Here is a 25,068-nt window from a genome sequence, read left to right as displayed (position 1 = left end):
TGCTTTACTCATTTTTTCTTTTCTAAGTTTTTTCACTTAGTTCCATGATGGCCAACCTATGGCACACGTGCCACAGGTGGCACATGGAGCCATTTCTGCGGGCCTGCGTGCCATCATCCTAGGTCAGCTCCCCCACACATGCCAGCCAGCTGATTTTCCAGTCTCTGCTGCGCATGCGGGAGATGTCTGTGCATGCCCATGCCGCCCCCTCCTCTCCCAGGAGTCTCCACACGGCCCGTTTTGGATGCCAGGTAAGTATAGGGCTCGCATGGAGGCTCTGGGAGGGTGAAAAATGGGCCTATTGGAGGTCCAGAAATGGGCTGTTTCCAGCTGGAGGGCCTTCAGAGGGCGGGACGAGGCCATTTTTGCTCTCCTGGAGGCTCCAGGAAAGCCTCCAGAGCTTTGGGAGCCTCTAGACGGCGAAAAACAGGCCTACCAAAAGTCCAAAACAGACTGTTTCTGGCCTCTAGAGGCTTCAGGGAGGTCTGCTATGCCCAAAACAGGGGGTTGGGGGGCGCGCATGTGTGTTGGGGTGGGGGAATGCGGGGAATGCATGCACCTGCATGGGGGGGCGGGGCAGCGCAGGGGGGATTGACGCTAACATGTGCAGGGAGTGGGGCATGTTTGTGGGGCATTGCATTACGGGTATGGGCATGGACCTGAGGAAAAAAAGCTATCACTGATTTAGTTTATGCTGGTTTTGCTATTTATTCTTGGCTGGTTTCAATCAGGATTCCGTAAAAATCCTGTTTCTATCAACAGAGTTAAACTGCAAAGCCCTCTCTGTCAAGAATCTATTATTGTATTTAACTTATACAAAATCTTCAATGGCTTCTCATCTACCAGTACAAAAAATTCTTATCTACCACAAATCACTGAAATCATCATCTCTGATCTGAGATAATGGATTACCTGTTAATTACCCTTTTTTATGTATAGAAGATGACAGATTCAATTGATTGCAAGTAGATATATAGAAGTTAATAAATTCTAGGCCTGCTTTGCAGGGAGGGAGCATGTTTATTGTTGCAATATACTTAGGAGTATTTAACTAGGGGGGAGGACAATACACCATTCGCAGATGGTGTTGACAGGGGGGCAGAGATCAACCGCTAGGCAACTCACGTGTGGGGTGCCACAGGGGTCGATTCTCTCGCCCCTCCTGTTCAACATCTATATGAAGCCGCTGGGGGATATCATCCATGGTTTCGGGGTGAATTGTCAACTGTACGCTGATGACAGTCAGCTTTACATTTCCACCCCGAACCACCCCAACGAAGCCGTTGATGTGATGACCTGGTGTCTTGAGGCCGTTCGGGTCTGGATGGGGACGAACAGACTCTGACTCAACCCTTCCAAGACGGAGTGGCTGTGGATACCAGCGTCCCGGCACAGTCAGCTAATTCCATCATTGACTGTGGGGGGCGAATCGTTGGTCCCCAGGGAATCGGTGAGCAATCTAGGCATTCTCCTGGATGCACAACTGTCTTTAGAAGATCACGTGACGGCCGTTGCCAGGGGAGCTTTTTATCAGGTTCACCTGATTCGCCAGTTGCGCCCCTTCCTTGATCGGGACTCCCTATGCACAGTCACTCATGTCCTCGTTACTTCCCGCCTGGATTACTGCAATGCTCTCTACATGGGGCTCCCCTTGAAGAGCACCAGGAGGCTCCAGCTGGTGCAGAATGCAGCCACGTGGGGGATAGAGGGAGCCCCCCGTAGCTCCCATGTAACACCTCTCCTGCGCAGGCTGCATTGGTTACCGGTGGTCTTCCGGGTGCGATTCAAGGTCCTGGTTATCACCTTTAAAGTGCTCCATGGCATTGGACCGGCATACTTACGGGACCGCCTGCTGCCGCCAATAGCCTCCCACCGTCCGATGCGCTCTCACAGGGAGGGCCTCCTTAGGGTGCTGTCGGCCAGACAATGTCGGTTGGCAGCCCCCAGGGGAAGAGCGTTCTCTGTGGGGGCTCTGGCCCTGTGGAATGAACTACCCGTGGGGCTACATCTTCTCCCTGATCTTCGGACCTTTAAACGCAAGCTCAAAACTTTCTTTTTTCATCAAGCAGGGCTGGCCTAACGTTTTTTATTGAGGGTTTTTAGTCGGGCTTTTAGAATTTTTAGAATTTTACATCCCTATTTTAATTATTTAGTGCATTGAATCAGTTTTTTAACCAATATTGTATTTTTTTTTTTGATATCTATCTTTTATTTGTGATGTACACCACCCTGAGTCCTTGGAGAAGGGCAGTATAAAAATTTGAATAATAAATAAATAAATATGCATATGTGTTTTTTGTCTTTTCTAATGCATTTTTTAATGTTTTGTCTAATTTTGGTTTGTTTCTGTAAAAAAAATCTTTTTGGAGCTTCAATTTTGATTTTCTGTATAAAATAGAAAAAATGTCCAAAAAAATTCTGTTTCTGTGAGTGATAATTCACAGGTCTCAGAGTTAACATCCCCAGGCTATAGAATCAATATCCATGTAGTCTGTGAGGATAATGGAGCACATCTAAATTGTGTTTAGAGACCAAATGTAGGAAATTATTCTTTTAAATGCTATTGTTTAATTGTCATTGTATCTTTATTCTGCTTCTACATTATTTCAACCTTCACTTTTAGAATACTAGTGTCCATGTTTGTTCTTTCTTAGAACATACCAGCAGTCATCCAGGTGACCTAACTGGAAAGTGTCACCATCCATCAAGAGAAGCCACTTTACCTGTCCATGCCCAAGGTTAATCATCTATATGAGGGGAGGGTGAATTACTCCCTGAAAAAACTCTTCTATGTGATTTACCTGGAACAGGCGTTGTTGTTGTTGTTGTTTTGAAGCCATGAATAAACACAACTGTTTCATTCCCAAGGCGGACTGAAGCACAGTTGTAACCAGAAATGATTTTGGGAGGGTAGCTTTTACTTACATAGCCTAACATTCTAGTCACTATGGAAAACAGTGAAATATTTTTGAAAATATAGAAGTGTTCTGTTCTTGCTTTGGAAATTGACTTAATGGTCTTACTAATTCAGTATAATAGCTGAGGGTGTTTTAGATTTTTAATCTCTCTCCCCCCCCCCCCACATCTCTTTCTCTCTCCTTCCTTCCTTCCTTCCCTCCCTCCCTCTCAATTCTATTTTGAATTGTTTTAAAATTGTAATAATAAGGTGAACTAATTAAATAATAAGGAAATAAATGTGAGTGATCACCTATGCGCATAGGCAACAGAATGGCACATACCTCTGAGATGATATAGTGTTTTTCATGGTTCACAGAAACATCACTGTTTTTCCTACACAGAGACATTCATTCTACTTCTGTTTCTGAAGTATCATAAAGGTTCTTATTTAAGACACACACTTATACTGCTGTCCATCTTTCAGAAAGAACTCTAGGCAACCAACCAATAAGCATAATGCACTAAAAATAAAAAGACTGCTTCAAATCATTAAAGCGTATTGAGGCCGTGATAGATTTCACCTTCATTAGTCAATTTCTCCATGCTATTGAATGAAGCATCTCAAAGATGCAACAAACTTCAACAATCTCACTTGTTTCCAGAAATAAAGAGTAGTAGCTTTGAGTTTTCATTACTCTAATATTGTAAGATGATTTCCCACTCTGGGGAAGCATCTCCAAGGAGCATTGCAGATTTTGTAGCATGTGAGAAAAATGTCTGTAATTTTACCAGACACCATCACACACACACACACACACACACACACACACACACACACACACACACATTCGTAGGTTTTCACGGGGTATATGTATGCAGGTTTTGGTATGTTCGGGTCTTTTCCCGTGTAAGATTGGAAGTATTTAGGCAATGATTCGATGAGATCTCACTCATCATCTTCAGGCTTTGGCTTTGTTCTTATGTGAGCAAAGTGTGGATTTAAACTGCTGTTTCTCTATAAATACTGGGGGGGGGGGATGTTTTTTTAATTGCAGGCCTAGCTGTTGCAAGCTGATTGGCTGGCTGTGTTGCTACATATTGATTGGTTAATGGAGTTTTTTTGAATAGCTGGCCTAGCTGTTGCAAGCTGATTGGTTGGCTGTGTTGCTAATTGGTTAATGGGGTTGATGTTTGTGTGGGAAGTAGCATTTTGGGCCCTGGTCTGGTTCCGAGTTTGAGGTCCTATTATGTGTTGATGTTTGTGTGGGGAGTAGTATTTTGGGGCCTGGTCTGGTTCCAAGTTCGAGGTCTTGTCATGTGTGGATGTTTGTGTGGGAAGTAGCATTTTGGGCTCTGGTCTGGTTCCGAGTTCGAGGTCCTGTCGTGTGTTGGTGTCAATTTTTGTAGCTGGGATTCGTTTCTTGACTAGTGCTAGTTTCCAGATGTTTGGTAAGCGGGAAGTATCGTCATGTTTATTCATGTTATGGGGGTGTTTCTCTATTTCTATGGCTTCCATAACTATTCTCTTGTGATAGTGTTCAGTTTTGGAGATTAATTTGGTTCCTTCAAAATCAATGTCATGTCCTGTTGCTTTGGAGGGGGTTTCTTTATGGATTAGTTTGGTAATCTTATTTCTTTGGAATCCATTGGATGTTAGTACGTTAGTGAGAGTGTGTAGTTCAGTTTTTAGGTGTTGTTCGTCAGCTAAGCATTTTGTTTTGGAGATGAGTATCTTGGCTACGGAGTTGATCTGTGCTGGGTGGTGGTGTGAGAGTGCATGCAGACAGCAGTAAACACACAAACAAGAAAACAGCAAAGCCCTCCTCCCATATATAAAAGGCACCACAGACAGAATCAGCAAGATCCTTCACAAACACATCAAGACAGCATTCTGCACAAACCGAAAAACATCCACCATCCTAAGAAACCCCAAAGACAAAATTGAGTTAGAAAATCAAGGAGTATATGAAATCCCATGCACCACCTGCCCCACCACATACATCGGACAAACCAACAGAAGAATAAGTGCACACATTGAACTCAGTCAAAAAAGAGGAACCAACTTCTTCCCTGGTCCAACACCTTAAAGCCACAAAACATAAAATTGACTTTAAAAATATTGCCAAAACTGAACACTTTAACAACAGAATAAACAGAGAAGCCATCAAGATAGAAAAACGCCCACACAGCATGAATAAACGAGACGATACCTCCCGCCTACCAGCCATTTGGAAACCTGCCCTTATTGACAATGAGTCCCTAACATGAAGTATGACGCAAGACCCACACTCATGAGTGCCACGCAGCATGTCATCACCACACATCCACACGGAAAGCAGACTCAAACCCACACGATGATGAAGCACAACCACGGACCAGAAGCCAGATCGCAGCTGCATCATTAGCCATTCCAAACCCCTCCAATCCATACATGGAGCAGACTGACACCCACAATGAAGATGTAGCATGACCACGAATGCGAAGCCAAACAATAGCAATGCAGCTCACCAACTCAAATCCCCCTGCAACTTAGACTAACCTGACCACAACCAAGCCCCCCCCACCCAAACAGAACACACCCCCATCCAATCAGAGCACAGCCAACCTCACCATCCAATCAGAGCACAGACAAACCCCCACCCAATCAGAACACACCTCCACCCAATCAGAACACAGCCAAGCTCTCAACCAAACAGTTCAAACCCCCACCAGCAGTTAAAAGGAAGAAACAGCTGTGATCACACATTGCTCCTAGAAGCACGAAGCTGTAAACACAAGCCTGAAGATGACGAATGATACTTTGTTGTAACATCGCCAAGACACTTCCAATTTTACGTGGGAGAAAACCTGAATAACCAAAGACCCATATATATATATATGGGTCCTTTGGTTATTCAGGTTTTCTCATATATATATGGCTTGGTCTACTGCTATTTCTAAAAGAAATGTACTCAGCTTTCGAGCTTTCTAAATGATGTGCCCCATTTTTAAACTATCCTCATTACTAATTATGAAATTCAGAGGGGGAAAAAATAGCAATAAAGACGAGATATCTAATAGTAAAAGCACCAGATATCTCAAGGGAGATCTCTTAAAGCATTTTGCTCCAACCAAGAGAATCAAAAGCATCATCAGAGACCACATCTGCATGCTGCTTTAGAAAGTTAGAAGCAAACTGGGAAGGCTGATCTAAAGAAACAAGCGATATTTTTAGAAAGAAAGGCTTAAAATGTAGAAATGAATAGCCAGGGATAAATGCTACCATTCAAAACAGGAATGTTTCTCTTAAAATACAGCATATGCTTAGTCTGCATACCAGGGGGTGGCTTGAGAATGGGTTGAAAAGACTGACTTTTTAGAAGACAAAATTTTGTGTGGAGGGGCACAGAGGTCCATGGAACTGTGAGGCTGGCTAGCCTCTCAAGACTTCCCCTCTGCCTATAATACTCCAATGTTAAATGTTCATCTAAGGATTTTTTCTTCCTTTTTTGATTTTTAATTGTCATTATTCTGTAATTTTAAATTTTATAAGCCTAGTTTATTTTTTAATTATTGCAAGGAATTTCTTAAAATACATGTTTAAAAAGAAAACCTGTGAGCTTGTTGCATATTCCTGTCCTGTCTTGCCCACCAAATATTAAAATAGTACTTAGTAATAAAATAAGAATTGTGCAAATCTGTCCAATCCTGTCTCAGGCTCATACATTCTGACAATAAAAAAGTCATACATTACTTGGCTTTTCCTTTTCCAAATTGTAATTTAGAAGGTCAATGTCACCTGGACTTTATGTTATGGGAGCTACTGCAGTGACAACTGATGGATTTCCAGGGGATTTTCATATCCTTAACAGAGGTTACAAGGCATTGCACTAGAAGGAGAATGAATCTAATTCTTATGTATATATTATCAATATGGAAATTTCCAAAGCATTCAATACTGTTAGGATGCTCATGACGCAGAAGACCATGACAACTTTCCTCAGAGTTTTCTTCCTCTTCTAAGTAAAATTGGTGTTAAAGACTAGGTCCAACTCTGATTAAAGTGATGTATTGCTAAAAGCCGAGCACAGGAGTCTTCTCAACTAATGGTTAGCACCTGCTTGGAGTTAGATAAGGGTCAATGGAATTCAAGGGAGGTTGGACTTAATCTACTTGTGGCTACATAGGAATTCTAGGCTGATCCCTCTTTTGACTCCACCTCCAGATTCTGCCACTCCTTCTCCTACATTGGGTGAGGAAATGGTGGAAGGTAACCTTCCTACTCTTCATAAATTATATGGCAAACCTTCCCAGAAAAGTTTCTTTCTCCTGGAAATGTTACCCATTATTTAGCACCCCAAAAAAATAAAGCCAAAAGAAGGTTTGTATGGCTCAATTCTTCCATAAAAGTTGCATACAAAACACCTCCCAACTTTTAAAACATTAGAGTGGCTCCCATTATAAAGTCCACCCCATGGAAAGAAACAAGGTCAACTTGGGACAATGGAGACCCACATAATAATGTCCATAAATAGAAAAGCCTTATGCAGCTGCTCCTCTGAGTCTCAAAGAGAAGCTAAATAGAGGCAAAAATGCATAAACATAGGCAGACCTTATAGCAGCTTTCAAGCTCCAGGCAAAACAAAGGTTATAACAAGTATGGTTTATTCCATACTCTGAGTCAGGCTACAGGTTATTTAGTTGCCTTTAATGCATGCAGTTGCATATAACTTTTAATGCATTTAATATTTAATATTAGAAAAACATTAATTCTCTGCCCTAGCACTTTTGGGAATGGATAGTTTGCAGTGGCCAGCAGAGTGTACAGAGAGCTTAAATCTTTCCTTTCCAACTATTTATTCCTGCTATTAACACCCACGTAATGATCTGGATCCCTATCTATCCTTTTATAAGTTGGGAGGGGAGAGAGAGTGGGAGGAGGCAGGAGGAGAAGATTTGGGCAAATATCTTAAAAAGAGAGGATTAACTCTTCTTCAGTCTGATATGTCATGTCAGAAGGAGTCATAAGTGATGAAAATACTAGCAATGAATAAACACAAAACTAGATAGATATAAATTTTTCCAACATTTTCATTTTTTTTATAAATAAAATCATACTGCAAAAAAACCCAGCATGTCATTCAGATAAACTAAAGGGGGAAGAAACAGAAGAGGAAAGAAAAATTACCCTTCGAACATCTTTCCCAAATGTTTCACTGTAGCTCGTTCCAAGAATTTCGAACTGGACATAGGGATTGGCACCATCTTCTTGGAATTCCATAATGCCTGTCAATCCACTGATATGACCCTAAAGAAAGAGTTTCACCTAGTTGAGTGACAGAAAAAAAATGATGTTTTTCCCTCCCCAGGTTTTTCTTTCAAACCATCTGTGTTTTAAATATTTAGTGTAGGTGTCCAAGACTTTGCTTTTCTCCCTTGGGATCAAGAACTAACTGACTCGCTTGGCCTATATCTCTTGGAAAGGAAGATCCATTTGATTACCTTCTTGATCGTCTCCAACATGGATCGGCCTCCATTCCAAGGTTTTGTTGATTTTCTCATGCAATTCAAGCTTGCCATGCTGTGCCATTTCCGGTCTTCCAACTTTCGGTGGAAAGCATTGGCCAGCATGAGGACACTGTCGTAGAGATAGAGGTTGGAGACCTGTACATGGAGACAAAGCAAAACAGTCGGTACTCAATTGCTGAAGGCCATACTGAAAAGGTGTAGCACGATGGAGAACGTGATATAAAGCGAATGCATTACAAAAATAAGTCTGCTTTCTAAGTAATTATTTACTGATTTCTTCTTTTATCAGAGGAAACTGTAATGTACTCATCGGGGACAGGATCAGCAATACAAAGCTTCAAACCTAATTTTCTTTCCCAGTTTCAATTGACCTTCTGTGCAGATAGTTCTAGTCCTCTTCTTTAAACAAGGTCTGTGTCTCTTTTAAAACAATGTTCAATGTGTGCTTAAAACAAAACTAACTGTCTTCCTGGAGAATGCTAAACCCAAGTATAAGGGAAGTCCATGCAATGCCTGACCTTACATTACTAGCCTTGTACTTTCCTAAACTAGCAATGGAGGGCAGTGCCCAGTGATCCATGGACAAATGCGAACAATCAGATCTGGGTAGATTAATTAAGGAGACCTTATAAAACATTTCTATAGCAGGATTTGGGTCTGGGAAAAGGAAGAATATTATTAGAAAATCAGAACAGGTAAGGCTAATCTTAACCTGCTTCTCTGGTAGTGTAAAAGAAGAACAGGCAGAGGTGGAGGTGGAGTGAAGTACAGCATCAGCTTGGAGTCATTAAAAAAGGGTCCCCTCACACATGCTAGTTGTTCCCGACACTAGGGGGCGGCGCTCATCTCCGTTTCAAAGCCGAAAACCCAGCGCTGTCCAAAGATGTCTCCGTGCTCATGTGGCCAGCATGACTAAATGTCAAAGGCGCACGGAACACTGTCACCTTCCCACCAAAGATGATCCCTATTTTTCCGCTTGCATTTTTTACGTGCTTTCAAACTGCTAGATTGGCAGAAGCTGGGACAAATAACAGGAGCTCACCACATCACGTGGCACTAGGGATTCCAGCCTCTGAACTGCCGACTTTTCGATTGACAAGCTCAGCATCTTAGCCACTGAGCCACCGCGTCATTAAGTTAAGTCATTAAGTTAAGTCATTACTTATAATTAATTACAAGTCATTAAGTTCCTATAAATGATCCAAATTCAATCCCCTTGAATTCCAATGATGCTTACTTGGCACCAATTTAGTGCTGAACTAAATCTAGTGTGGACTAGATTTTTGTGCATGAGCTTGGTCAATACACAATAGATGGCCAATAGATCTTTTAAACTGCAACTGGTCCTGATCCTTTGCAACTGACAAGTGGGGTGAAATGGAATAGGGAGAAGATGAGATGAATGCTAGGAAGACATGTCTTCTAAAAGCCGTTCACACAGCATCTTCTTGCCATAATTAACAGGACGTGAGATTGAAAGCAGAGGCCAGATCACTGCACTGGTTAAAAAAAAACATGTACCGAATGTAGAAGCCTCTAGTAGACATGGCAGCATCTTTGGTTGTAATATTTTGGGTGTGTCTAAAACATTTGGCTAAATGGATATTACATGTCACCAAGATTGTTACTAAATCTACTGCCACCAACATTGATAGGGCAAGTCACTAGTATATAAAAATAAGAGCCAACCCCATTTCCTTCTAGCACTGAAGATGTTGAGTAATAAAGCATATGCGAGAAAACCACCAAGCTCAGAGAGCACCAAGGACATCACAGTTTCAAAATGTTTCAAAAGTTCAAACCTTTTAAGAATTATTTTTAAAAAGCTTCGAGGGTCATATTCAATTGCCACATGTGTGCAGTGTACTATTGATCAATAAAGACTCTTTCAGTGTCTTTATTGATCAATCAAACATTAATAACAGATCTACTGAATCTTTGGAAGAAGGCTTGCTTGGAAACTTCTTAGAATTTTCAAACAAAACAAGACAGGTTGTGCCTTTACCAACAAATCAAAGTTTGAGGATGCAACTTTCTGATTTACCACCTCCTTTCTTTCATCTGCTTTCTTGCCAGCTTGTCATTCTTAACTGCCAGATGCTTTGTTATTTAAAACCTAATTTATGTTTTCTCTTTAGGACAGTGTCAGATTCTCTCCCAGATGGCTTTGGCATATGTGTTTCCATGTTGAGTAGGATTTCCCCTGATGTTACAGAGAGGGAAATAGTAGTTCCAGGAGTTCTAAAGGATGGTAAGACAAGTTTGATGTATAATTTGGTAGGAAAGACTAAAGAAGACAGATGCTTTCAACTTTGCTGGTAGAAAAGCATAAGGTTATAATTAGAAGACACAACTTTGAATTGTGTGAAGCTAAACAAAACAGATTACAAAACAAATCTGAAAGAGAAATGAAAATAATGAAAACAAAATCTGTTGTGATTAGTTAACTCAGACTAATGTATAGTTTTCAAATTATCCCAAGAAAAGAAAGAATGAATATATATATGCATCTCTCTGGGTTTATATGCATGTATATTATATATAATTCAACTATCAACCTACAGTTTCCAGCAATTGACTGGAAGGCCAGGCTAGAGGGAAACAGATTGTAAAAAGCAAAAATAAAGGATGCTAAGGGATTGTTATTACTGAGAATAGAATAGAATAGAATAGAATAGAATAGAATAGAATAGAATAGAATAGAATAGAATAGAACATAATTTTTATTGGCCAAGGAATTTGTCTTGGTGCATATGCTCTCAGTGTACATAAAAGAAAAGATACGTTCATCAAGAATCATAAGGTACAACACTTGATAGTCACAGCGTACAAGTAACAATCAGAAAACAATATCAATATAAATCGTAAGGATACAACCAACAAGGTTATAGTCATAAAGTCATAAGTGGAAGGAGATGGGTGGTGGGAATGATGAGAAGATTAATAGTAATGCAGACTTAGTAAATAGTTTGACAGTGTTGAGGGAATTATTTGTTTAGCAGAGTGATGGCGTTCGGGGGGAAAAACTGTTCTTGTGTCTAGTTGTTCTGGTGTGCAGTGCTCTATAGCCTCATTTTGAGCATAGGAGTTGAAACAGTTTATGTCCAGGATGTGAGGGGTCTGTAAATATTTTCACAGACCTCTTTTCCTCAATGGAAGGCAGGTTGGTAGCAATTGTTTTTTCTGCAGTTCTAATTATCCTCTGAAGTCTATGTCTGTCTTGTTGGGTTGCAGAACCAAACCAGACAGTTATAGAGGTGCAGATGACAGACTCAATAATTCCTCTGTAGAACTGGATCAGCAGATCCTTGGGCAGTTTGAGCTTTCTGAGTTGGCACAGAAAGAACATTCTTTGTTGTGCTTTTTGGATGAGATTTTTGATGTTAGCAGTCTGGTTTAGATCTTGCAATATGGTAGAACCTAGAAATTTTAAGGTCTCTACTGTTGATACTATGTTGTCTAGTGTTGTGTCTATTATTGATACTGTGTTTTGAGAGGTCAATATTGTACGTGTGTGTAAAATATGTAGTTATCTCCTCCTTTGTGGTTGATTCACTGTTAGAAACCTTTTGCAACTCACCTTGATTCACTTGAATGAAGTAGCATAAACACGTTGCCAATGTATAAAAACAAATGAATAAAGGGATGGTTTCTACATTAATATTGATAATAGTTCCCTCTGCAATATTACCATTTTTTGCCTTTGACTCAGGTGCACAGAGATAGAGGATATAGCGGTGCATGTATATGATGCTATATCTATTGTTGTCAACATTTTATTGAATCATTTGGAACAACAGGGAACATATATAAGGTTGTTATTTGTGGACTATAGTTCTGCCTTTAACATCATTCTACCCAACAGGTTGTTTCTTAAAATGTCCAATTTGGGTATAAATCAGAGGATTTGTTTGTGGATAAAGGATTTTCTGACAAATAGGCCACAGTCAGTAAGGATGAGATCTCATCATTCTTCTACTCTGTACTACTAAGCACAGGAGCCCCCCAGGGTTGTGTGCTAAGCCCCTTCCTTTATTCCTTGTATACACATTGCTGCAGCCCATTGTATAACACCAAGGCAATTATTAAATTTGCGGATGGGGCTCATTAATAAGAACAATGAGTCTGCTTATAGAAAGGAAGTACAAGGGCTGACATTGTGGTAAAAAAAATAAACTTATGCTCAATACCAAAAAACTAAAGAACTTATAATTGACTTCAGGAGAAAGACAGATGTACATTTACCATTGTACATAAATGGTGTGGAGGTGGAGAGGGTTGGTAGTTTTAAATTTCTGGGCATTTATATCTTGGAGGATCTCTCATGGACTATGAATGCTAACATGCTTGTGAAGAAGGCACAGAAGAGGCTGTACTTCCTGAGAATGCTCAGAAAGATAAATCTATCTCAGCATCTACTTCTGTCCTACTATCGCAGCACCATTGAGAGTGTCCTGACATACGGCATGGTATGGGAGCAGCTCTGCAGCAGACATAAAAGTTCTACAGAGAATTATTAAAAGTGCCCAGGGGCCGGTTTAGCTCACGCTGGTAAAAGCCTGTTATTAAGAACACAGTAGCCTGCAATTACTGCAGGTTCGAGCCCGGCCCAAGGTTGACTCAGCCTTCCATCCTTTATAAGGTAGGTAAAATGAGGACCCAGATTGTTGGGGGGGCAATAAGTTGACTTTGTAAAAATATACAAATAGAATGAGACTATTGCCTTATACACTGTAAGCCGCCCTGAGTCTTCGGAGAAGGGCGGGGTATAAATGTAAACAAAAAAAAAAATCATTGGGCTCCAGCTACCAGCCCTGGATGACATCTTGCATCTCACTGTTTGAGGAAGTTGCACAACATTCTCAGAGACTCTTCCCATCCTGCTTACAATCTTTTTGAACTGTTGCCTTCTGGCAGAAGATACAGAACAATTAAAACTCGGAATACACATCTTCTGAATAGTTTTTATCCCAGAGCTATAATTGCACTCAGCAATGAACTAAAGGGCCACCATCAGTCAGCTGTTGGACAGCATTACTTGGTCTGCTGTGTGGATGCTTGGGTGGTTGAGGGGTGGGGAATTTTTGGTGGGTGGGGGTATGTCTGGGGATAGTCAGGTATGTTGGGCTTGGTCTCTAGGTGTTATGTGAATTTTGCTGTATGGGTATACTGTGTACATACATACAATGACAATAAACTATTAAATTAAATAGGTGCCCTGTCGCCATCTTCAGAAGTAACCTTCACCATTTTAGCTACTGTACTAACCTAAAAAAGTAAAGGTTCCCCTTGCACATATGTGCTAGTCGTTCCCCACTCTAGGGGGTGGTGATCATCTCCGTTTCAAAGCCAAAGAGCCAGCACTGTCCGAAGACGTCTCCGTGGTCATGTGGCCAGCATGACTAAATGCCAAAGGCACATGGAACACTGTTACCTTCCCACCAAAGGTGGTCCCTATTTTTCTACTTGCATTTTTATGTGCTTTTGAACTGCTAGGTTGGCAGAAGCTTGGAAAAGTAATGGGAGCTCACCCCATTACGTGGCACTAGGGATTCGAACCGCTGAACTGCCGACCTTTCGATCGACAAGTTCAGCATCTTAGCCACTGACTTACCATGTTCCTAGTTACTTCTAGGTAGCTAGAAGTTTAACTAGAAGTAACTAGAGGGTTACTTCTGAAGACGGTTACTTCTTCTGAATTTCTGAACTTCGGTTGTGGCTCCGGCCCCCGGGCCTGGCCTCCTGGAGCCGGATGACTCAGAGAGTGAGGAGGAGGAGCTGGCAAGGCCTCCTTCCCCCCCCGGACCCTCCTCCTCCCTGGCACTGTCCCAGATTCCAGCTGCAGGCCAGGAGGAGGAGGAGGAGCTGACAAGGCCTCTTTTCCCTGACCCCCCTCCTCCCTGGCAACGCCCCAAGAACCAGCTGCTGAGGATCAATCTTGGCTAAATGTGAAACAGCGACGCCGAGATAAGCGTGCGCAGCAGGGGAAAGGGTGGGGCAGGCCCAGGGAGTGCTGAGTCCTGGAGCCACACCCCACAGGGGATAAAAACAGGGAGAGTGCTCCGTAGGCCCTTGTGTTGGACAAAGTTATGTACTACTGGCTCTTTGACTGCTTTGGACTGAAGTCTGGGATTACTTGTGAGTATTTTAGATCATCCGGCAGATTCCTGGTTGCCCCGGCAATGGTCTGTCGGCACGCTGCTACTTGATAAGGACTTGGCTGGCACATGAAGGAACGTTGGCAGAACTTTTGTTGCCAGAAGGAACCTGGCCAAGTGTAAATAAATTGCTGGCAGACAGCCTCAGCTGGTGTATTGTTTTGGGAAGGAAGGGAGGGGACAGAACAACTTCTGAAGAAGGTTACTAGAAGTTTAACTAGAAGTAACTAGAGGGTTACTTCTGAAGAAGGTTACTAGAAGTTTAACTAGAGGTAACTAGAGGGTTATTTTTGAAGAAGGTTAATTGTTCAGAAGTAACCCTCACCATTTCAATACTAACCTACTGTACTGTGTTTTTATTCCTTACTTTTCTGATGCTCTGAATGAAACCCCACAATTCTATTTCAGACTGAAGGTCAATTTAATTACCCCCCATTTCTTGAGATTCAGTGAGATGCCTGACAGCAACTTTCTTCTGTAATGCTACGTTCACAATCCCGTATTGTTGTTTGGGCAAAAAAATAAAATAAAATAAAATCCTTTCCCTGATGTCATCAAGGAGATTAAATTGGTTGTTTCCCAAACAAACATCTCTCCATGTCGGCAATAATATTTGCAGCATCTCAGCTTTGTTGCCAGAATGAGGCTATTGTGAAGAGGGAACCAATTCCTCCCCCCTCAAAACTCATTTCTTTGAGCAGCAGCACCAATTCCAATTTGCTGGACTTGCAGGCAGACCATAATCAGGAATTCATGTGAGTTTGCTGCACTATCCTGCAGTGGCTGTCCAGGTGGTCTCAAGCATGAGAAAAGAGGAAATTAAGGAATTATCTTTCCAGCAACATGCTTGAATTGTTCAAAAAGGAACCCAAAAGAAAACAAGGTCGCTGCTTTGCCGCGGGTGGGGGAGTTCTTTGACAGTCCTGCTGAGTCTTCCTCTTCATGCTTTGGAAAGAGATACTAATTTCATATAAATGAAGTGAGGCAATGGGCTTTTTCCATCCCCTTCTCCTTCCTTTCTGTTTACTTTTTTTAACACCTGAGAAAACTTTTCCACCTGCACTTCATTGGAATTATTATTGTGGTTGTCGACACAATCTAAGCCAGTTTTGGGGAAAACTCTTCAAGCAACAATGTTGTTCTGACCTAGGCTTCCCCAGCAGCACGAAGCCAAATCTTTGTCCTGAAAATCTCTGTCATCAATGTGGATTTCAAGTCAAGAGCTCTTTAGCAACCAGTCCCTCAAAGGCCTCAGTGCTAAGCACCCAGAAAGTCCTGCTAAATAGCACAACATGTCTGCTTGGGCATTTAGACTCCTCACTGTTGTGAAGTAGCATCGATCTCCATCTTTCTCTTCTGATTTCTTAGGTTGTTCTAAAGCCTCCTCAGTTGAGCTGGGAGGCTATGAAGAACATTTCTGTTCTGACCTAAGCTTCCCCAAACCACAAAGCAGACTCCTTGTCCCAAAATAATCCCTTTTATTTAATTTACAGTGAATTCCTTTCCAGCAAAGTGTTTCCTCTCCCACAGTCTTTCAAGATAGTTCACAATTACTGACTTTTATCAGGCTTGGAGAGTGGCCAGGCCGATATCTTTCAGACACCACAATACTTGGCAAGAATGCAGGAATGAACTTATTGTCCCCTGCAAACTCCATTCCCCTTTCGCTCTTTTTTTATTCCCTCTGGGAGGAACCATTCATCGTCCACCTGTGGCCTTACTCCCAAATCAACCCTTGTTCTTTAACTGTTCCCTTTGTCTGGCAACTCTGTGCATGAGCACACTGGCTCCAGCTGTTTGTCTGCCTCACTGATGTCTGCCTCCAAAGGCAGCTGATACAGCATATAGCTCTGGCCTCCTCTCTGCCTCTGACACAGAGTCCTCATCAGAGTCTTCCATAGATTCCAGGAGTAGCCCATGTGGCTGGCGGGCCACAACAAATAAGGATATACTGAGACAAGGTTGAATGAAAAAAACATGGTGCAGTTCCTCTCCGTAAATATATCTTGGGTCTTGGAGTACCAGCACCAGCAAGGAAGGTGGAGGTAGCCCTTCCTCATACTCCAATAGCAGGCTGGAAAAGGCCGGGAGGTAAGATCTTGGGGTCTGTATTTGTTCCTAAAGCTTCAGTAGAAGAATCTGTGTTGCTCCACTGAAGAATATGTTGTTCTGTGGTTATGTTTGTTGGCATGTCTACCTGCTCAGAAGTTCATCTGATTAATATCTTCTTTCCTTGGAATTCGTGTCTGACAACAAAGTCAAGTTGTGATGTTTGGTCTCTCTTCAAAGGACGTACCTCCATTGAAATGATGTTGACAAATCCAGCAAGAGGCTGTAAACCAAAGTCAGAGGAGCTACTTCTGATAGTAGTAGTCCATGTGTGGGTGCCCATTTCTATTTTATGACCCTCAAAGTACCCCAGGAACTGTCAACATGTGACAGCAAAGTGATAACTATGATTTTTCTTTGTTGTTCTAATTCTTCATTCCCTCTTGAGCATCTCCAAAAATGCCACCTGATTATAAATATCAATGTGATTGAAGGGAAAAACTCATAAACACAGATTGAATGGTCGTGTTTCTGTTTCTCACAAAGCATTTGTAGGCCCTAATAGATAATAATTGAATAATTGGTTAATCCTATCAATTTTAGCTTTAAATCCTGTTTCTAAGATGAATCGGCTTGCAAGATGCATGCAATTGTTGAATGATTTAAAACACCAGGATCAAATACCACTCCAGGCAATCTGATACCATATGAAATAATAGAGGCCCATCGTAATAATGAAGGAGCAATATTTGCAGCGTAATTAGCTTCTGATTGCTGCCTGGCAATCAGTGGAGGTTAAATGATCTGTGCAGATGACTCGCCATGGTGAGAAAATGGGTGTTTTTAGGGTAGAATATTTTGTTTCCCTGGATTATAGTTCTGCAGAGTCTGTTGGCATGCTACCTCATTATATTTCACGGCATATGGACTGGTGGTGGAAAAACACTGACAATTGTCCTATAGAGTCTGATGGTTTTAGGCAAAATGTTGATCTGGTCTTAATTATTTGAGCTCAGAGTCTCTCCTTCAACTTCTCCCCTTAACAAGTCCCATCCTTTTTTGTTTGCAAGTTCTCCATTTTCCCTGGCATTGCATCTTCTTAGCCTCCTTCATACAATGCATCACCTTTGTTTTTCTAACTGCTGCCAATTAACAAAACTCAGACAGAAATAACTTGAAAATGTCTACTTGTCTTGATAAATATGGACCGGTACCAGTTCATGGTCTGTTGAGAACTGGACTGTGCAAGTGGCGGGCGAGTGTGTGAGGCTTCATTTGCGCATGTGCATGCCTAATACCATCCTCCCCACACTGCCACTGCTGTCAGTCCATGGAACCAGAAAGGTTGGGGACCCCAGCTCTTTTCCACAGCCCCCACCCCTTCTAGCACTGATGTTACCTAATTTGGATAATGAAACATCTGCAAGGAAACAACCAAACTCAGAGAGCTCCAAAGACCCCTCATTTCAATATATAAAGCTATAAAATTCACATATAGAGGTTTAGATAACTGATCTGGGAGGAAGAGAGTCAAAAAAAGCTCCTCCCTAGGAGTTCTCAGAACACATATTTATTGATGCTAGTAGTCCACTTTAGTTTGTCAAGATTGCTGACTTATGGGTGAGGATCAATAAAGGAAACTGCTTTGAAGAACCTCTCAACATGCCTTGCTTGGTTTTTGAGACTAACAATGAATTATGGGAAACAAACATTTCAGTGCAGCCAATGAATTAGGCTGTAAAAGAAAGGGAGGGAGGGACAGACCAAATTGCACAATTACAAAACAAAATTCAAATAAATTTAGTCTGGTCATATCTGAGTAATTTGATGGCATGGACATGTTCAAATAGGAGCATCTTCCACTGTGGCCAAGACTGCCTACCAACTAGAAGTCAATGGCCAGTGACCTTGTGGGCATCCAAAACAGAGATGGCAAGATACCATCAACAAAGATATGCAAGTGTGGGCCTGCACCCTGGAGATGCAGCTGACCATGCAAAGTGGTGTTCAATGATCCGAAAAGCAGACCTTGCATCTGCAGGAATATGTTAGGAAGAAGATATCTGAGTACTTTGACAGATACAATTATTACACATCTATTTTCTGCTACACTGTCCACTCTCATTTTTAAGTCTTGAGTGATAACACCTCTATCACGTCTTTCAGAAGCTCTTCCATAGTTTAACAGATTACCCTGTCAAGAGTTTTCCTTGATACTCAGTTTTTATTTCCTTTTCTCCTTTACACACAGTTATATCCCCTTAAATAAGCTCACTCTGTCTCTGTTCTTCATATCCTTCAAATAAGGAACAACTTTTCAATAACTTATGGTTGTATATCTAAACTCATCCATACAAAATCAATATCCTTCTAAAATTAGCAAAGATTTCTGGAGATCCCAGGTACAGATTTAGTCATAGCCAAATGTGAGTGTGTTTATATGTCTATATGTCTATAGACATACATAATAATTGATACAAACATTCTGGTTTTAATTTTTAATCTCAAACTTTGTCATTTTTTTCCACTCAGATGTTTCTTCCTTTGAAAAAGAAGGAGAAGTGAAAGAGTTGAGACATCAGAATGACCTAATTTGGGAGAAGCCAAATCTCAGGACCAGAAGCATACCAGAACTGAGTTTCACAGCTCTTGAATGTACCAAGGTGGTGTCAAGAGCTTCTTTTATTTGACCATTGCTTGAGACAATGTCTAGCTTACTGTCAAATGTTGCTTGAATATTTCAAAATATTTTCTGTTTGGACCAGAAAATCTGATTACTCTGTCTTCTGCCCTTAACCACTGGTATGAAATATGTGCCTTCTCAACCCTGCAGTGAACTTCTGATGTTTTTTGCCTAATTATTCTCATAAGACTGACTATTTCAATACTTGGGAGAACTTCACTGTTTTGCAATCCTTTTCTGGCAAACTTCTGCAAGATTTGAGACCCGTTGCTTTTCTTGCCTCACTAGCAAATCAACTCATGACACCTTTCTTTGAAGAACTGGAAACTAGGAAAGGAGTTATGTCATCTAACCAAAGAAGAATTCCTTTTCAACAGAAAGTGGCTATAGAAAAGACCATAGAGAAGTAAAATTGAACTGCTAAGATGTATACACACAGGGAAATATTATATCACTTAGAAGGGCCATCACAGTACTTCCGAAACAAAAGCTGTGTTGGAAAAATAAAATTGGCCATGGTTTTATATACTGTTACTGTCCTGAAAGAACAAAAAGTCAAGTATTGCTGTTCATCAATAATATAGGCAAGATGATCAACATGGATAAATGTCAGGGACTTTCTAAGCTCAATACTTTCCCAATTTAATAAACCATGGAAGTGGCTTACTCTGTTATGGGCCACTGGTATTGTTCTTCCAGCAACTCTTTCAAATCTCAGCCTAAGGGGCTTTTGTGATGAAAAGTTGAGAAAGACGACTTGCCTCAGCAACTAGCTGTGCTACCACCATTGCACTAACAGAAGTCACTCTTAATTATTTTGCTAGTGAAATGATGATCAAGGCCAAGGTTGATGGCCCTGGCCCATTTGGGATGCTTTAGCTGAAGTAGAAGGACCTTTAGTTGTGCTACAGAAGCAAGATTGTACTGGTCATTAATTCTTACAGATCAGAGCAAAGAATTGCTTTGATCTATGCAATCTGTTTGCAAGGAGGAGACTGGATGTGGTAGATACCCTAGGGCAGCTCAAAAAAAAAAAGAAATAATGTTTGCATGGAACAAGAAATAAATCATGGAGATGATTAAGTGGCATGTTGAAATATCTTTGGGCAAGCTTTTAAAGCAGTAGTCCCAGTACGATACTTTACACAGAAAAAGACAGATAGTTTTTGTCTGAATAGGGCTGCCAAGTTGTAGCCTTCAGTTTGATGTTATGTCCGAACAGTGACAGATAAGATCTATCTCTGTCCCTCCTGGGCTGGTTATTATGCTGGATTGGATCAGGAAGACCCAGTTTCAGCTCTATCCATGGAATCTCCACAGATGTCTTTGGCCAATCACTCTCTGCCTGCCCAATGGGGTTATTTGGAGACTTAAAGTTGGGGCTGGAGTATGCCCACCCCCCGGAAAGGAAAATCTGAGATAAAAATCTATCATTCAAGCAAGCAAATAAATGATATGGACCAAAAGATAGTGGTAAGTGCCACATAGCTTAATCTATTGACAACGGTAAAACATGAGCCTTTTCATATTTAATGGGGAACAACTTCTGATAGCCTCTAGAGGCTGCTTGGGATTGGAGCCTCAGGCTGTACAACTATTTCCTAGAAGTTACTCAGATGAAATTTGTAATTGTAACATGTTCTTGTAGCAGTCCAAGAATGCCGGAGCTTCCTAAATTCAAAGTAAATACGCTGTTAGATGGAAATGAATTATGGCTTGATACGTGTGTTGCTTGCTGTGGGGGAAGCACTGCCTCAGCAAGCAATGAATGTTAGTAAAGAAGAAAAGAAACAAAACCATGATAGCAGCTTCACTTATTCCCATGAGCTCAGATCTCCAAATAAAGTCCCAGCTTTTGGACTAAGGGACTGAACATTTTCTCAAAGACAGACAAGTTATTCTTTGGGTGCTATATCGTATTTTATAGAAGAGCTTTCCCTGAGTTTTGTTGGTACTTGCCTTGATGACATTCATTCTATTCATGGTTAAAATATAAGTTTCCATGAGAAAATTGTGGGAGAGTCATATTTATAATTTGTCAGGTAATGGTTGGTGGTTTCATTGCTACACATTTATGAATTTTATATCCAGGTGATACATATTTAATGCATTATGTTGTTAACTGATTGGAATCTTAGTTGATTATGATAATTTGAAAAACTAGTAAATAAAAATAAAGCATGCAAAGACAAATACTAAAATGATTCACACTCTATAGAACTATTAAGACATGCTTAAGATATACATTGTTTTCTGTGTTATTTTTTCTTCTTCTGACAATGGCACCACCAAATACAAAATTCCTTTCTTAAGGAGGTTTTCCAGGATAGTTCACTTTTCTATAGTTTTAAAAATATGGCATGTTGACATGGAAGTAAATGTCCAAAAATCAAACGCTTTAGAAGTTCCCAATTTTCTTTAGAATCACATCTGCCATCCAAGAATTCCAAATGATGTGAATACATTTTCCTTTGTCCAAATCTACCAAACAGAGAACCATTTTCACTGTTTCCAATGAAATTCAGTAAGAGCTAAGTTTCAATGTAACCCTTGAAGAAGAAAAAAACTTATATTCCTTTCCCATGACCTATGCATTTGAGGATATGACATGAATGGATACCACTGGCAAAAGAAGCACAATTTGTTTTGCACAAAAGACCATCCCATGGAAGATTCAAGGGGTGAGGATAACCCTTTCTTTCCTTTACAATGTTGCAGTGTAGCTAGCAGGGTCACACATCATGACACTTTCCTAAGGGAAAAAAATTGAAGGGATGGGTCATTTAGATCCTGAGATCTACTACTGACCTGAAGCATTTGAAGATAACCTTCCTGTGGGTCACAGAGGAGGGATGATATCCTGTGGTTATTTCTCATGCACCGCTGATTGTTCTCACGTGTTGCAGGAAAGATCTGGCGTATGACGGTCATTCGTCCAAGAGCACTGTGTACCAGTTCTAAGATTTCATTGTCACTGATTTCCTAATGGGAAAAAGGTTCATTAGAAATGTCCACCTCTCAGGAATATGTCCCTGTCCACACATTAAGTTTTGAACTAAGATTACCTCTGCCATTTATAAGAAATTATTATCTGGATGAAATGTTAAGAGATGCCTCAATGTTATTTCCATGATAACAAAATAAGACACTTGTCCTCACCATGATAACTTTCTTTATTGGTTTGGGGCATTTATTGCGGTGGGTGGGGTTCATGCACTGTACCAATAGATAAATGATGACTGCTGTATAAAGATACACAAAGATGTTTAACGTTAAAGATCTTATTTATTCATAACATGGACAACTGATTAGCAGAAGACTGTAGGGAGGAAGAGGAGGGAGGGAGGAAAGGAAAGGAAGGGAAGGGAAGGGAAGGGAAGGGAAGCAGACGTGGTATTCAGCTGGTTCAGACCGGTTCACCTGAACTGGTAGCGGAAATCGTGGGTGGGCCTGTCCACCCGCCCCAGCTCTATGCCATCCTATTTAGGCATGTTTTTGAGGCTGGTCACATGCATGGAAGGTGCGCACAAGCAAAGTGCATGTGCGTAAGGCAGAGCACATGTGCAGCAGGCACACGCACAAACTGGGCTCATGTCCGGGGCGAACTGGTAGTAACATAACGTGAAATCCACTGCTGAAGGGAAGGGAAGGGGAGGGAGAGAGGGAGGGAGGGAGGGAGGGAGGGAAGGAGGAAGGAAGGAAGGAAGGAAGGAAGGAAGGAAGGAAGGAAGGAAGGAAGGAAGGAAGGAAGGAAGGAAGGAAGGAAGGCATCTGCAATTTTTCACCAGTTAAATACCCGCAGATAGCTCAATTCATCCTACTCAATTCAAGGTGACACTATTACAAAGATCTTTAAAGTTGGTCCTCTGTCAACAAGATTAAAATAGCTTTTTAAAGAATAAAATAATGAACAAATTGTTTGGGAAAGGGAGAAAAAAGTCTGAAAGGAGAGACTGGGTTGTGTATGATAATCCATGGTACCAATTTAAATATAAATCCATTCCATGTATTTAAATGTATATCCATGCTATTGATTTAAATATAAATATGCCATCATTGAAAAAACAGCTGAATGCTAACTTCAGACAACCTCAACCGGTCAAATGCTATCGATGATTTTATTTGAGGAAATTCAACTCGTGTTTGACCCATAATTATCCTTTCCAAATGTATGTGTGCACTTGTCCTTCTTGTCCCAAGATATCATTTTGAATTGCCCCATAATGAACTCTATTCATGGCCTCGATTGTGACATGTAAAAAGGAGCAGTGAATCCATAGAGAAGCAACAGTCCAATTGACAGATGTGTTCCTTCTCCCACACAGCTTATTTCCCTAAGCAGGGCACAAGGGAAAGGATCCCTCCACCTTTTCAAAACCACCACGTGCCCTGGCTTCAACTACCATGGCCAACAGGAAGGAATACTGAACCTGTACACATCTGCAAGTCCAGGGCCTATTTGTGTTTCCTTGGTAAAGGTTGCACTAGAAGACCTCCAGGGTCCCTTTTACTCTGTTATTCTGTAACCTGCATTCTGCATTCTTTTATTCTACTCCGATTTGGCTTTTTCCTAAGGTTCTATGAACACATAGACATAGGCACACCCCCACCCACACCCATTATTGTACACACATGAATCCATTCCTATGACAAAGCCAGATTATCTCTACTGATCTTGCATGAACTAAATACTGATATTTGATATTGCAGGATGCAATATCCCCAGGAGTTTTGACTCTTCCACCAGGGGAATAGTATCCGTCCCCTCAAAAATAACCTCCTGAACAAAACAACATCATACACCACTACTCTGTTTAATTTTACCACACATGCATTCCTGTATGCAAATGCTCTATGCAAATTGGATTCTTACGGGGAAGGATTTCTAACTTCAAACTGTTCCCATCTCCCTATTACTCCAACTTACTACTAATTCTGTTGCTCAGAATCATGCAGAATGAAATCCCATGTATGGGGAACATTATTTGTTTGCCAAGTATATCAATAAACAAAAAAAAATAGTTATAGGAGACATAAAAAATATAGATGATATGGACAACCTGGCAATCAACCTCCCAGAGGGATCTCAAGAGTTGAGGAGTTTCAAATTATCCCGTTGCTCCTTCCAAGCCTCCTTCCTAACCCAGCTATCACCAGCTCTTTCTCTCTCTTTGTATGTCTGATTACGGGCAAAATAATAAGCAGTTATGGAAAATAGTTTCTCAGTAGGTTTGCAAAGACATTTGTTTTCTGACAACCTCCACTATGTAATCAGAAATGCAGAAAGGCAGGACGTTTCCCCCCAAATGGAAGTGGGGAGGTCCTTATGCAGAGGAGGGATTAATTGCTGGGCCATAATCAGCAACTCACTGATCTTAAAAATCACTGCTTTGCTGACTTTTAATGTAATTTATGCTTCAGAGTATTTTTTTAAAGTGTGTCTCTGTGTGTTTCAATTTGTTTTCATCAGAATTCTAGCACAAAAATTCAGTTGTAGCCCCAGAAATCTAGAAGTATTGCATCATTTGATGGAATGAAGTGAATTCTGCTCATGTCTTGGTCACCTACTGTAACGCACTCTACATAGGGCCACCTGTTAGGCACAAACAACCAGATCCACACATGACGTGTTCAATTAACTACTTTATTGCTTTATGCCTGTTATGCATGTATATGTTTATGTATCTATATAGAGGTTGACTCAGCTTTCCATCCTTCTGAGGTGGGTAAAATGAGGACCCAGATTGTGGGGGGCAAGAGGCTGATTCTGTA

At 41.0% G+C, this 25,068-nt stretch overlaps 1 protein-coding gene across 1 annotated transcript in view; it reads right to left on the bottom strand.

Annotated features, from left to right (window-relative positions):
- The window catches only part of GRID1 (glutamate ionotropic receptor delta type subunit 1), an 896,787-nt gene that overhangs the window by 127,450 nt on the left and 744,269 nt on the right, over nt 1-25,068 (bottom strand). The window contains exons 6-8 of the mRNA XM_058188407.1: nt 22,105-22,278; nt 8,380-8,541; nt 8,066-8,185 (exon numbers count right to left, since the gene is read on the bottom strand). Coding sequence (XP_058044390.1) covers nt 8,066-8,185; nt 8,380-8,541; nt 22,105-22,278 — 456 coding nt within the window. The remainder of the gene's footprint in view (nt 1-8,065; nt 8,186-8,379; nt 8,542-22,104; nt 22,279-25,068) is intronic.

Source organism: Ahaetulla prasina, chromosome 6, assembly GCF_028640845.1.
Source record: "Ahaetulla prasina isolate Xishuangbanna chromosome 6, ASM2864084v1, whole genome shotgun sequence".
NCBI classification, from domain to species: Eukaryota; Metazoa; Chordata; class Lepidosauria; order Squamata; family Colubridae; genus Ahaetulla; species Ahaetulla prasina.
Note: the sequence above shows the minus strand (reverse complement) of the source record. Positions and strands in the feature narration are given on the sequence as shown.